This window comes from Osmerus mordax, chromosome 27 (genome assembly GCF_038355195.1).
Source record: "Osmerus mordax isolate fOsmMor3 chromosome 27, fOsmMor3.pri, whole genome shotgun sequence".
NCBI classification, from domain to species: domain Eukaryota; kingdom Metazoa; phylum Chordata; class Actinopteri; order Osmeriformes; family Osmeridae; genus Osmerus; species Osmerus mordax.
This window is the reverse complement of record NC_090076.1, coordinates 5,603,582-5,617,752: the sequence shown is the minus strand read 5'-3', so window position 1 is coordinate 5,617,752 and position 14,171 is coordinate 5,603,582. Positions and strand designations below refer to the sequence as shown.

General features: G+C 51.9%; 1 protein-coding gene across 1 annotated transcript in view; it reads right to left on the bottom strand.

Moving 5' to 3' along the window:
* Window positions 1–2,014: 2,014 nt before the first annotated feature.
* syde2 (synapse defective 1, Rho GTPase, homolog 2 (C. elegans)) overlaps window positions 2,015–14,171 on the bottom strand; it is a 28,315-nt gene continuing 16,158 nt past the window's right edge. The window contains 8 exon segments of the mRNA XM_067230549.1: window positions 2,015–2,287; window positions 2,289–2,318; window positions 2,320–2,810; window positions 5,591–5,800; window positions 5,803–5,821; window positions 5,935–6,051; window positions 6,053–6,117; window positions 11,955–12,081. Coding sequence (XP_067086650.1) covers window positions 2,126–2,287; window positions 2,289–2,318; window positions 2,320–2,810; window positions 5,591–5,800; window positions 5,803–5,821; window positions 5,935–6,051; window positions 6,053–6,117; window positions 11,955–12,081 — 1,221 coding nt within the window. The 3' untranslated portion in view covers window positions 2,015–2,125.

The window sequence follows — 14,171 nt, the reverse complement described above, 5'->3', positions numbered from 1 at the left end:
AACGACGGGGGTCAAATTATATATCTTAAACTGTATTTGCATGTCATGTAGGATCTGTTTATTTTTATACACACACACACACAATGTAGAGATCAATTCGACTCGGGGCCACGTGTGAAATATATACTTTATTATGACCATACATTGCTCAAGATCAGTACAAAGTAATATCGTTTCGTGACGCTTTCATCATAGGATTCTTTTTCCGCGACAGACAGGACACAAACGACAAGACGCGCGCGCGCGCACACGAAAAAGGTCTGGCGTCCACGCAAACAGTGATGTGCACATGTACATGCCGACGTGACAGCCGTAGGGTCGAGAGAACTGGGGAGAGGGAGGAATGCATCGATATGAGAGAGAGAGAGAGAGAGAGAGAGAGAGAGAGAGAGAGAGAGAGAGAGAGAGAGAGAGAGAGAGGGGACAATACTTGAGTTGGAGTGGGGCTTGTGAGGGGAAGACAGGTGGCTTGCCGGTTTCACGCTGAATGTCAAGTCGCTGGAGACAAGACCTGCAGGACTATTACACACCGCTGCCGGCACCATGCAAATTTAACCCAAATGCACTGACCCCATTTGAGAAAAGGGCTACAGTCGCTTCAGGGTCTAACCTAATGATTTTCCATCTTTTAGTCATAGAAGCGGTATACAGTAGCAGATAGCTGAGCTCTTGGTTAATCTAGGCTATGTGGGTAACTGTAACCAGGTAAACGACACGTTTGAAAATGGCCTCTCCGCAATTAAGCACATCAAGAACCAAAGGAAAGGAGACATTTGACTTGTTTCTGTCAGTAAAGCTTTCAACCATGCAGCGTTCAGTACCTCTTTCACACAAATATGAACACAGCTGAGACGAAGAAAGACACCGAATATGTACAAAATATAACAAAAATAACAATATCTCGTTTCGCAAGAACGTGTTTTTTTTTCTTCTCATATTGTACAGCTAAAGGTGTACCATGAATCCAGCACATTTAAGATGTGTACAGGTAGCATTAGAGGAGAAGCCCTGTTTGATATTCTTACTACGAGTCAATACTACAAGGTAACTGCGAGCATTTAAGCCTGTATGGAACAATAAGCTGTAAAAAATTATAGACTCCAAATACATTTATATACACATTTGTTAAATACTGATCACACTGAATCCCTGGATAGCTGAAAACTTGTATGTGTTTTTTGTTTTTGTTTTTGTTTTTAGGCAATGGACTACAAGCCAACGTCCTTCTCCGCGCTGTCCCTCTTTCTGTGAAGCGTCGCTGACGCACACAGCGCACTCGGAACGAGTCTCTCATATTTGGCTTTTGCCTTTGTGCACCCGCAGGTGATCACAGTCTGTCAAAACATGTGGGAGGTTTTGAGGCGGGGTGGGTGGGGCGTGGGGGGGGGGGGGGGAGGGGGAGGGTATGTGAGGGGAAAATGGAACATATCAAAGCGTTATCAAGGGTCTTTGCACCGATTCACTCGCGAATCTAAATGTGACGCCGCATGAAAGGGTTTCTCCTTGCTCGCTTGAGGTTGAACTCCCCCCGTACCTGTCCGTGCAAGTCGGCGACATCTCCCATATGTTCATATTCAGCATATTTGAGCAGACGTGTGTGTGTACGTGTGATCTGCAGGTACTCGGGGTACTGGCTGCACACGAACCCACCGGGCAGGCCCGACCACAGTTCAACCTCCAGCCCCAGCAGGAGGTCATATCTGTGACTTTGCCTCATAAGTGCATTGTTGTATATCGAAAAAAAAAACGTGCCGTACCTTGACGGAGAAGCTCTCCCTTGCCTTAAAAGCACCACCTTCACACAATTAAGGCACCGTTAACACCCCTCAGGGTCAATGACTTCTTCTAATAAGAAGAGAAAGCGACCGTAAACGACAGTGGATGAGGCCCCAACAGACGGAGCCGCGTCCGACGGCGACGGTCGACACACGTCAACCGCAAACAGGAATGTCTGTTGTTAAGGGGGGGGGGGGGGGGGGGGGGACTTTTTCCGGCGTCCCGTAAGAGCGCCGTAATGAAAACGCCAACCGCCTTTTCCCATAACGCTTGACTCGAGCGCCTTCGTCAGTTCAGTCTCATCTTCAGCAGGGCGGTGTGAGAGCGAGTGCGTGCGTGTGCGAGGGAGTCAGTAGCCCGCGTTGAGCTTGTTCTTGTTCAGCTCCCTCTCCAGGTTGCCTATGAGCGTGTCGATGCTCTCCTGGAGGTCTCGCAGGTTCACCCGGTGGCTCAGCACGGGGTTGATGTCCTGGATCTTCATGTAGGCCTGGTACGCGTGCTCCCTGGCGGTGCAAGGGGGGCAGGATGTGGTCCTGGTCGCAACGCCGTGTCCCGGCCGGCGGAGCCGTCGCTCTCGCCCTCCTCCTCCCCCTCGTCCTGCTCCACCTCCACCTCCTCCTCGGCCTTCTCCTCCTCCACTCCTCCCTCCATCGCCTCCACGCCTGGTGGGGGCTCGTCCGGCCCGGCCGCGACCTCCGGTCCTCCCTGGGGGCTCTCCTCGCCCCCGTCCGGGCCCCCGTCCTCGGCCACCTCCATGTCCTCGGAGGGGACGTCGTCATAGTCGGCCTCGTCTCTGGGCGCGGCGGCGGGGGGGAAGTAGCCCTCCCCGCAGCAGCTCCAGTCGCCGGCGTAGCGGTTGCTAGGGCTGTCCAGGCGGCCCGGCCGGGGCCGCAGCACGCCGGCCATCTCGGCCTCGCTCAGGTTGAGCACCTGGGGGCGCTCCTTCCTCCTGCGCAAGGGGGGAGCCGAGAGCGGGCCGGCCTGGGCGGGGGGCTCCGGGGTAGGGGATGACGTCTTGCCATGTGGGTCCACCACTGGAGGGGGGGAGAGAGGGAGATGCGGGGGGGGGGGGATAAAAACAAGTGGGAGAGTGAGTTAGCTGACGGGCTCCGTTTGACCGGCTCCTGTATCTCCTGGAAGCCCAGGAGTAGGATCCATGCTCCTGGGCCGATGCCATCTAGGTCGATACAGCAGCCACTGTTGTTATTAGGATTAAAGACACGACAAAAATATCCACAACCTGAGAAGGGAGCTGTACACACACAGTCCTCCCCCGCCCAGAGTTTGAATCGAGGTGTTGATAAGGGGAGACAGATACAAAATGTTGATATAATAATAAATGAATTAATTCAACACATGCCATGCTGTGTCAACACACACTAAACCTACTTTCAACACAACGGCCAACTGCTCTAGCGCACAACACCGACTGCCTTCCGTCGGCAAGAAGTCATACGAACACCCAGCTTGTACCGCAAGTCACCGCTAAAACCACGACTAGATGTCTAGATGGCGGGAGGGGGAGGTGGGGGGTTGGCGATGGGCGCTACAAGGGTAAGGGGAATTTAAGATTGAGGGTTGCTAGCTAGCTAGCTGGGCTAGGGAGAGGAACACTGAACACTCCACCACAACCACCACAACAGCCCGTTTACCTCCGGAGCTACCACTCGCCCCCTGGACGAAACCACGCTAGCTGCCTCCTACTGGGGCGTAGGGGAGAGAGAAAAACACATATTTTAGAAGTAACATTAAAATCAAGAAATACATTCCAACTTTGAGGAAGGGAAGAGTGGTGAACATAGCCAGTGGAGGTAGCTATGCTAGGTATGTTGTAGCTAATCGTATGCCGTGGTATGGAGCCCTGGCCGTGAGAAGGACCTTGACCTCACGCCTTCGCCTGAACATCTCTGAAAGCCGTCCAAATGTGGGAAAGGAGCCTTCCATCTTCGGGGCTGATATTGAAAGCTACGTTGACACTGGGGTAGTTAGAAATACCTCTGTCCTAAAACTGTCTCACCTCTCCCTCTTCCTCCTTAGCCACCCCCCCCCCCCCCCCCCGCTCTCAACCAGAACCTCGTTGCGTGAGCTGTCCCTGACCACCTGCCCAAACACACACACACACACACACTCCCATACTGTACTGTACACTTTCACACACATTCCCCTGCACATAAAACTCGGCACGCACCTTCTAAAATTCAGTGAATACCAAAGGCCTGTGGTCATACACACCGCCAAATGCATACTCTCACACACACACTTACGAAGCCTACTGTAAACACTTGGCCTTCTGTTCTATGGTATTGCATGCTTGGACCGTGACACACACACACACTCAAGGCTTCAACAACAAAGCAGCGGAAGGTGGGGTCCATGCGAACGGGCCGAAAATATCCTGTAATGGTTGTGAAATGCTAGGCTAGGGTGTTGGATGCAGGGCTAAGGTTAGCCCAGGAATGCCTGTAATTACAGCCCCAGTCATGTTGAACTCCACTCTGAGAGTAAGGAAGTGGACAGAAATAGGAGGTGTGTGTGTGTGTGGGGGGGGGGGGGGGGGGGTGTAAACATTGGGTGGAAGGCTTATGTTTCAGCTTGGTCAAGGTTAGAGTTAACCCCACCCCCCCAAACACCATCCGCCAGGGCCACCAAGGTGAAAAGTATGGGACTGCTTCACCACACACAGCTTGGGTGGGAGAGGTATGTGTGTGTGGGGTGGGGCGGCTACCACACACACACACCATAGAGGCAGGAGAGAGGGTTCACTCCAGTGTGTGAGGGGCGGGGGGAGAGGGGGAAGACACTTGCCCGTCTGCCCTCCAGACACAGTTCAACAGCCGTCCGCCGTGCCGTGAAGCCTAATGCATGCTGGTTAGAGGGACGTTAGGTTACCCCCCCCCCCCCCACCCCACGCCCTCAGACACCCGACGGTACCCTCCCATAGCACGTCCGTCTGCGCACGCTTTTGACACCCCCCCCCCCTCCCCCGGCAAACGCTATCCTCTCCATCTCGGTCCGCGCTGTCCTTTCGCTGGAAGACACCAAGTTCTGGCATCCAGTCTCAACCCAACGGCGGGCCCAGCTGCCGGGAGTGGAGAACAGCCGGGTCCGGGGAGACAAACAACCGGAGCCCCCCCCTACCCCCCCCCCCCCCCCCAGTTGGTGCAGGGTGTCTGGCTACGGGCGGGGAGAAATTAAGCCGGCTCGACCCTCCAGGGGCTGGGTCTGCGGTACTCTGCTCCACGCTGTCGGGGCCCCGGCCGTGACGGAAGCGCTCCCCAGAGCGTCGGACCTACGTTGGGGGGGGGGGGGGGGGGGGGGGGGGGGGAGAGAACAGATGGTGGACTCGTGGTGCTGGCCGCTCGCCCGGCCTTGCCTGAAAACCAGTCAACAGGCTGGTCCGACCTCAGAGATCAGATCAAAGAGGGTCTTTTTAAAGTCGTGTTCGGAACCGAGGCCGCAGGAACTGGGAGTGATTTGCTCGAAGCGGAGTTGTTTGGGAGAATCCCCGCTAAGCAGCCGGGAGGGAGTGTTCAGACCCAGTTTGTCGATCCGTGTTTACAGCCGGTTGGTGAAAACTTCTCTATCCAGTAGTTTACCAAGCTCGTCGAACAACTCATTCGAAATGTCTCACGTTCACACGATAGCCCTTGGTTAAAACTCCTCAGTTCACGTTCTTCATTTGCGGAACACCACAAGATCCTACGAAAAGTCTACAAAAGCTCAGGAGATCCCTAGAGATCCATCCTGTTTGTACAGTGTGTGTATCCCTACTGTCCCAATGTGTGACTGCAGAGGCTCGCTGGGTTGGGCTTACCTGGCCAGAGCTGCAGAAGATAGTGCAGGACCTCGATGTGTTTCTTGAAGTGCAGAGCGCTGGCCAGCTCCTCGGAGTCGATGAACACCCTGTTGCTGTGGCAGTGAGCCTCCTGGCGCTGACTCAGCAAACCGGGCCCAAAGCACACGGCAAGGTTCTGGCACGTCATCTTGTTGACCTCGTGGTGCGACGCCACCAGCTTCAGGTGTTCAGAAGCTTCCGGAGGGTCACCTGTCACACACACATACACCTCGGAAGTCAACGGACGGAGCGTATATCGGTGTGAAACTTTGGGGAGTGGCCGGTGGGCCGCTGAGGTAACGACACACAGGTCTGGTCCTCACCCGCTCCACTTCCGGAAGGTTCTCCAGCAGGCTGACGGTGTGCTCCGTGTCCCCCTGGTCGTTCTCACAGCCCCCGGGGCCGATGCGTAGTGGCCGCCTGGCTATGGAGTCCAGCACGGGCCTCGTACAGATGCTTGGTGATAAGGGGGTAGGGGAGCTCCCGCAGGTAGTCCTTCAACACACCTGGATGGACACACGGAAAGAGGGGAAAAGGAAAGAGAGAGGGGGGGAAAGATAAGAAGAGAGAGAAGGGGGGAGGATAGGGAAAAAGAGAATGGCCGTGAGAAACATGCAACGTGCATTGAGCATGTGTTAGGGTCGGATTAGAACAGCCCAGATGATGAGTAGTCGGTGTTTACTTCAGGGGGAAAAAAGTTATTAAAGTTATTAAAGCCAACCGCTTCACAGCATGGGCTTTTGTGAGCTCTCAACGTCAGCCGACTTTCCCACAGCTGAACAGTGAGACCGACAAATACCTGACAAATTGCTAACAATATCATCTTTATGAGGAGTCGTTATTGAACGACAAATCAAAGGGCTTTTCTTTTCCCCCCCCGACTCTCTTAGGAGGGTCGGACCTGGCACCCTCCGCTGGCTGTCGAGTCAGGCCCCATTGTTGTGGTGGGCTGTGTGGCGTCTGATGCGATGCCTGATTGGAATCGGGCGTGACACGGCAGCAATGCGAATGTCAGGGGGCCTCGTTTCAGCCTTCACACCTGTGACTTCTGCCGCCCCTGGCTCGGACAAAAGGCACAGGGCAAATACGAAACCCACACAGGCTCTCGGCTGAGCTTTGGAAGAAAAGGAAAAACAAATGATTTGGTATGTCTTTTCATCGGGACGAGGGGAAAGATACGAACAAATATGGTACTATCAACAAAAAACAACAAAAAACTTGGCAGTCTGTCAGCTTTTCGCAGCTGATTCTTTGTTCGTTTTTTCTCTCTCCCCACAAAGCACAAGTAGAGATCGGTTTCCAGAGCATTCTTTAAGATGTGTGATCCCCGTTGTGCTCGATGACATTGCTAGACTGACGGTCTGGACCATCCACTCACCCGCCTTTAAGGCAGCACCGCTCACACAGCTGTTTAAAATAAACAAATATACATTGAAGACGCTCTGCTATTCAATGACGTTCGAAAAAAAGGACACCGACATTGGCTGCGTTTCCCAGATTCGTTAAGATAGAACGCTCTTAGAACGCTCTTAAGAAGCTCTTAACGCTCAATCTGGGAAACGCGGCCATTAATGGCATCGGTGAACCAAAAAAACACAATCGCAACCGGAAGTCGAAAGGAAACATGTCATAACTACAGTCAGGTAGGAAACTGAGGGTCATGCAGACCACGAGCCTTTTAAAAGAACGTGGGTTAAGAAATCACAGCTTCTGTGTCAAGTACACCAGGACTGCATTGATAGCCAACCTCTTAGGTCGACCATGCCATATCCTACAGTACTGCGTGTCACATTATAATCTAGGTACTTGTCCTCTACCTAAGAGTACAGTAGTGAGAGAACAAAATAAACCTTTGCTTGTTAATCCCCCACAATCCCGCTCTCCTTTTCAGGACAGGAAGTTAAAGTGACCGCCGTGCTCCCATCTGTCTCAAGCTCAGCCGGCGTCATCGCCACGTGCGGTAATCTGGCCAGCGAATCGAGACAAAGAGCTGATTGAAAATTAGCTGGGATTAGGGTGCGTTTTAGTGGTGAAATGGGAGAAAGGGCTTTTCCTCTGCTTGGTACCGCCCGCCTGGCACTAACACAGGAGCAAGGCAACATGATGAAAGAGGGTTTCAAGCCTGCATTCAATCCGCTGTTGCAAAGTCCAAAACAATTGCTCTGTCGAATCGAGTTCAGATGAGGGGTATTCTCGGGCAGGTACGCCACTCCACCATTTTGAACTCTCTGAAATACCAATATGGTGCCTGTGTTTCACTGTGTACAGTGTATTATGCTGTGCCAGTATTGTTCTATGACATGAAGTATTTATGCTATTGTACTGTTGAGTTGTCATCGTTGTTCTCTGTCAAAAGGCATTTCTTATCCTTTTTCCAAGCTCCTTCCCCTTAACCTATATAAGGTGACATCAAATCCACAGTCCGTGACAGCTTCCTCTTGGCTGAGGTGATGATGGGTCTGTTTTCCAGCTCAGAGCTCAGGACCCGCCTCCGCAACACTTCCCCCTGCCGCGCTCGAGACTAAACACGCCTCGACAAGCCAGCGCTGGAGAGACAGACCTGCGCATTCCAAAACCCAAGGACCCCCCCAAAAAAAAGAAAAGAAAGAGAAAGAAAGAGTATTCCCACCAAAACAACCAAGTGTGCCGTGTCAAGCAATCAGTGTAACTCGTGTGAGTGCTGCTGCCCCCCCCCCCCCACACACACACACACACACGCCCGCTCGCTAGCTCGTTCGTCTCTCAGTCGAATATCCAGAGCGACAGCTCTGTGGCGGGGCTGTAGCGCCGAGCTAAGATGAAAACAGCAGATATGGAAACGTTTGTTCAGGCAGACAGGCCATAGGTAGTCAGCACGCCAGCCCCTATTCAACTACCAGCTGTGTTAAGGGGGTGATTATCTTTCTAGAACTTTTGTACCATTCGATCATACGGCAACTAACGTTTAGTCTTTTCCCCCTCCCTTTATGGACGAATGCTATCTTTAAGCTTCAATGTCCTAGACAGGGGAAAAGATTCTTGGAATTCGATAAGAGAAAACCCCTGCTAGATTTCACGTTGAAAGCATGCTTTGTTCCTTTCGGAAACATTTCTTCTGCAAAGCTGACCACCCAAACAGATTAGATGGTGTTTGTGAGCGTCCTTCATCTACGATCCTGATCCTGTAATTTCGGCGAGTCATTTTATCATAGAAGAACGACATTCCGACCTAACTTTAAAAAGCTACTTACGCCGCCTCTCTCTCAAGAAAAAGAACTCAAGCATGTCGAGACCTCACTGACCTCCCCTCTAGATGCAGTGAACCCCCTACACACTGCAAGGAAGAGCCAGGCAATTAATATCTTTCATATTTGGATCACACGCCATTCAAATCGCTAACTTGCTTAAACGACGCACACAATAATTGACAGACAGATTCGCACACACGCACGCCTACTTCCTATGTTTTTATATAAACACTGCCCGCCCCTTAGAGCGTGTGTAACGTTCCAGAGCGAAGAGAACAGTGCCATTGTGTGTGTGTGTGTGTGTGGTTGGGTGGGTGGGTGGGGGTGAGGGGGGTTAATGATTAGCTTGCTATGACTCAGCTCTCTGTTTACTCTGCCTTTGGAGTACCTTAACCCCTGTTGGGGCTCATGACACACACACACACGCGCACACACACACACACACACACCAACAGGGCCATGGGCTCAGGGGTGAACAGATGGGCATCTTCCGCAGGTGCTAATTTGACATTCACCACTAATCTTACTAGCAGCATAGACAACTTGAGTGACTGCTGTAGCTGTACTATATGTTTTCTGGTCAATTTACTGCTGTGGGTATTCTTTTAGTAAAATCCCACAAAAGAAACACCGTAACATGTATTTAAAGGCAACAGGGCCTTCAATCTACTGGTGCTGACGTGACTGAACAAATATAGTCTTGTTCTCCTCTTTCCTGCACCATCCACTAACCCCACTAGTCCCCCCTGCTTCCCGTTTAGCACCCCCAAACCGGTGGAGGCGCTGAGGGCCTTAATGCAGCAGGACAGGGGGGCCCTGGCTTGCCCTGGTCCTGGGTGTAGCATGCTGCTCTGGCACACACACGCACAACCACACACACACACAACTCCAGTCCCACACAACCACACACGCAGGCCTGTACCTCTTTGTATGGAGGCTGCCTCCTAGCCGGCCCTGGCTTCAGCTAATCCCCCATGCGTGAGCCAAATACCATCTGTGTTTGTTCGGCAACAAAGGAGCCACTTGTTAATGACTTTCCATGTCTTCACTGGGCAAGGCAGCGGGGCCGGTGGGGGCAAGGAGATGGGAGGTGGAGACCAACCAGGAAGTGTGGAGGATGAGTTAGCGAGTTAGCCGAGCGCCGAACTGGGATCGATATCATGTGTTAAACATACATGCACCCCCCTCACCATGTCAAGCCACTCTAAAACATGGCCTCCTTTTCACTCACTCGGCACGCACATGCCCGGCTGATTTCCCATTAGTCACTGCTCTGTTTGGTAGCCATCACGGAAGCTTCTGGTTCTGCTGGCTTTCTGATAAATGGCCGATGGCTAGGCCTCAGAAATGTCCACGTCCTAGATACTGGCATTTGCTCTTTACCTCGGCAAACTGTCTCCAGGTGTAGCATCACAAAAGTAGCTCGCTCATGTGTGTTGGTCATAACCACGTGAAACTGTACAGGAATGACTATCTACGGTCACCCGGACAAGGATTTTGAACAACAGCATTGATGCAAGGCTCTCAAAGGCAATACGTTTTCTAAGGAAAAAAGACCAGAGATGGGCGGTTGTGTGGTTTTCGAGAGCAGGTTTCAACTCAAAATCCCTGGTCTGTCTCCCCATCTGTGCTTGCTGTTCCTGAGGGGTTGGGGGGCAGGGAGGTAGGGGGTGGGGGTTGTGGGTGCTGCCGCCAAGCCCTTCAGCCCTGGAATGTCCCAGATGTAGATTGGGAGTGCTTGATTCAAACCCTCCTTAACTAGGACACACTATGTCTTATACAAGCTACTCACAGATCACAATTCAATCTGAAAATGATGTTGTTCATAACCACATATTTACATCTTCTGATTCAAGTCTCCAAACCCTCACCCAATAAAAAAAAGCTGTTGTCTGAATGGTTGTTGTCTATTAACTGATATATTGCGCTCACGGTGTGAAAAATTGTGGTGAGGCTTTTTCTGGGGGGGGGGGGGGGGGGGTGCTACATTGTATAGATCAGAGGTTTGAAACCCTAGGAAATCCAGGCACTGCACATGTTTTGTCAAGCTTGGGATTGAACTCTGACCCCCTGGTCAAATCCCTTTCAGTACCTCTGCTTTTTAAATGAGCTGCAGTGACACGCTGGTCCTCTTAGCTCATTCATTTGGCTTGCTTGTTAGTCACCGTCTCTGCCCTAAATAAACTGCAAGCTAACCCCCCAGCCCAGTAAGCCCAGCCTAGCCCAACCCTGCCTAGCCCAGCCCAGCCCAACCCAACCCAGCCCAGCCAGGGCCACCCTTCCCCCATCTCTCTCTCTGCCCCGTCACTCCCTCTCTCCCTCTCTCTAACCCTAACCCATCTGCAACATCCCCTCGCTCGGCAGAGCAAATTTAGACAGCAAGCAAAAACCAACAATCCACGCCGGTGCTCGGCCTGTCCCTGGCTCTTTTTTCCGAAGCCGCTCAACTGTTAACTGTGTTCTTTGCCCTGCCATGCAAACGCATGTGGATCAAAGTAGGCATGATAGGAGGACGCCTACATGGGCCTCTCCCCAAAACCAACACCAGCTCCCACAATGCCCGGCTTCCATGGTCTTCCTCTTTTTCGGTGGGAGAAAAATAAAATACATGAGCAGGTCACTTTCTCCAACCGTCGCCCGCCCCCCCCCCCACCCCCCCACCCCCCCCACCCCCCCCCCTACATGTGAATAAAGGGCAAGGCCGAACGTTCAAAATAGACCACTACAGTCGATGATGGGAACACAAAATGTACCCAGCAAGAATTTTTCAATGAAAACACAAAACCGTGATGAAACAGTGGTCGGGGGGGCAAAAGAGAGCATGTGTCTCAACCTGGAGAGGAGGAATGACCTAAATGTCCAGCCTGGATTCGTGTGAGGGCTCTCAGACCCACCACCCCCCCCCCCCCTCTCCGCCACAGGCACAGGCACATTCTGGTATGCTGACTGGAATGCCTTTTTTACCACAAACAAAAGCCACACAAACACACAAGGTCTTACAGGAACATTGACACATGTGGTGAGTTGCTGGGGGGGGAGGATGGGAGGAGAGAGAGCGAGAGCGAGCGAGATAGAGAGAGAGAGGTTACACTGCGTGCTGGTAGCGTGTTCTCTACCTGTGATGACGTTGATGTCCGGGTAGGTGTTTTCGCCCAGCTCCACCCCGTGGCTGTCCCTCTCAAAGGCCTCCCTCAGCTCCTTCTTCACCGCCGCCGAGCCGCACAGGCGGTAGAGACCCACAACCTGGGAACACACACACACACACATGTATGTAGGTCACCGCCACAAACTAGCACACAACAGGCTCGCCATTCAACTGAGACCAGTGCATATTTACGACCCTGTAGATCAGGTTCTTGGGGGGGATAGAGAGCGTGAGAGAGACGACCAATCTCACGAGTGAAGCTAAACATGCCTCTGGGAAAAAGAGACACAACCGGACTCGAGGTCGGGTTAGGTACTGACGGTCATCGATGAACATCGTGTATAGACCCACTAGAACCCATTAAAGAACCATGAGAGATGGTATGGTACAACCACTGGGTGATAGCCAGGAGGACTACGAGTCCCATGATGCAACTGGGTCTAATCCACAGCCACGTTGAAGGTAGTCCGGCACCTAGGTGTTACCGTACATGAGGCTTTGATTCTTGCGGAACAATTAACAAGCATCCTCTTATGTAACTCACGAGAGAACTGTGCCATAGGCACCTGTCTTTCAGGACAGCCAAAACAATTGGGAGGTGCTGGTCTCACTTTACAACCAACATGGGCTTGAGGCATTCAGACCAACAAGAATCCTTGAATGAATGGAATTGAATTTCCTTTCAACGAACATTCTCTAAGTATAAACTGTAGCCTTAATCCACCCCCCCCCCCCCACCCCCCTCTCACGCATTTAACTTCCTCCTGACACCCTTCTATACAGCAAGCTATCAAAACAGACGTGGTTGGGAGTGACCTGGGGTCTGAGATTGGCTGGTTGTCCTGCGGGCGGTAGCCCTGGCGACACTGTGGAATGTCTCGTACTACATGTGTCTGGTATGTGGCATACTGGCCACTATGGTGTGGTTATCCTAGCAACCGGTGGAAGTCAGCGAGCTGTAAAAAAAAAAAGGCTGCCTTGGTCCGGGCCTGGTTGTCCCTGCTAACACAGCCCCCAAAGGGCTCTGGTCTTCAGCCATCGACCTAAACTGTGGCAGCAGACCCAACATTTGTAGAGTTTCTCTCTGTGTAGCATTTCTAAACCTTGCACAAGAAGGGGAGGCAAAAAAAAAAAAAACTCTTGACAGATTAGGTAGGGATTTGGCTTTGTCAAAGAGTAAACAGAAGTCACTCGGCACAAAGAACAACAAGGCCATTGAGGGACAAACAAAAAAAAGAAAGCTTTTCTTTAGGGTAAGCGGGGCGCAGGCGGCTGACAGCTGGTTGTGAAGAGGCCTTGCCCTTATCTGCTGCTGCCGGGCAACGCAAGCAGCACCAATAGGAAACAAAAGCTTGTCGCCACCTTAATTAAAAACAACAGAATGGTTTCCTGTGGAGAGTCAGGGACTTCCTGGACGGACAATCAGGCGTACGCTGTCCTGCACGCACAGGAACAAACACACACACACACACAAACAGGTCTTAGTGGCGGACTGATCCACTAAGTAGATCAGTGGGGTGAAGACACTGGTGGATATTCACAGGTCACCGTTCTTAAACAGAGGCAGTCCACATGTTTCTCTCCCAAAAACATTTTCATTTGATAACTTATTAATATCGGCCTTGAACCAAGCCTTCTCAATTTTACTGAAGTCCTTCTCTAGTGGCCAACAGTCGATTTATTGGCTCTTTCAAAACCAAGCATGCCAGAATTAACACACATCACTCCCTCTCTGCAACGCTGACGTCACAAGTCTTCTTGGAACAGCCGCAATCATCCTGTGCCTTGAAAGCACACAGACCCTCAGGACATACATTTTAGAGAGACTGAAAGGAGAGTCTCCATCGACGATTATTTCTAAAGACGTGCCAGGCGTCTGGCTCGGCGTGCTTCAGTGACACGTCCGAGAAATTGCTTCCCTATCCTGGTGGTTAAAGCCTACTCTGCCTCATCTCCCTGGGGGACCCCAGCTAAAGCCATGCACTGGAGAATCCTCTCCAAGCTCCGCTCTCCCCTCCATGTCTCTCTTCAAATTTAAGAAAGAGAGAGCATGGTAGAGAACAGGAAGAGAGAGGGAGAGAGACTGAGAGAAAAAGGGGAAACAAACCACAGCCAAAGTCCACAGCTGAGCTGATGAATGCAGCCCTCCTTTTCTTCTGAAAACCGTTGGCATCCAGGCACTAAGTGA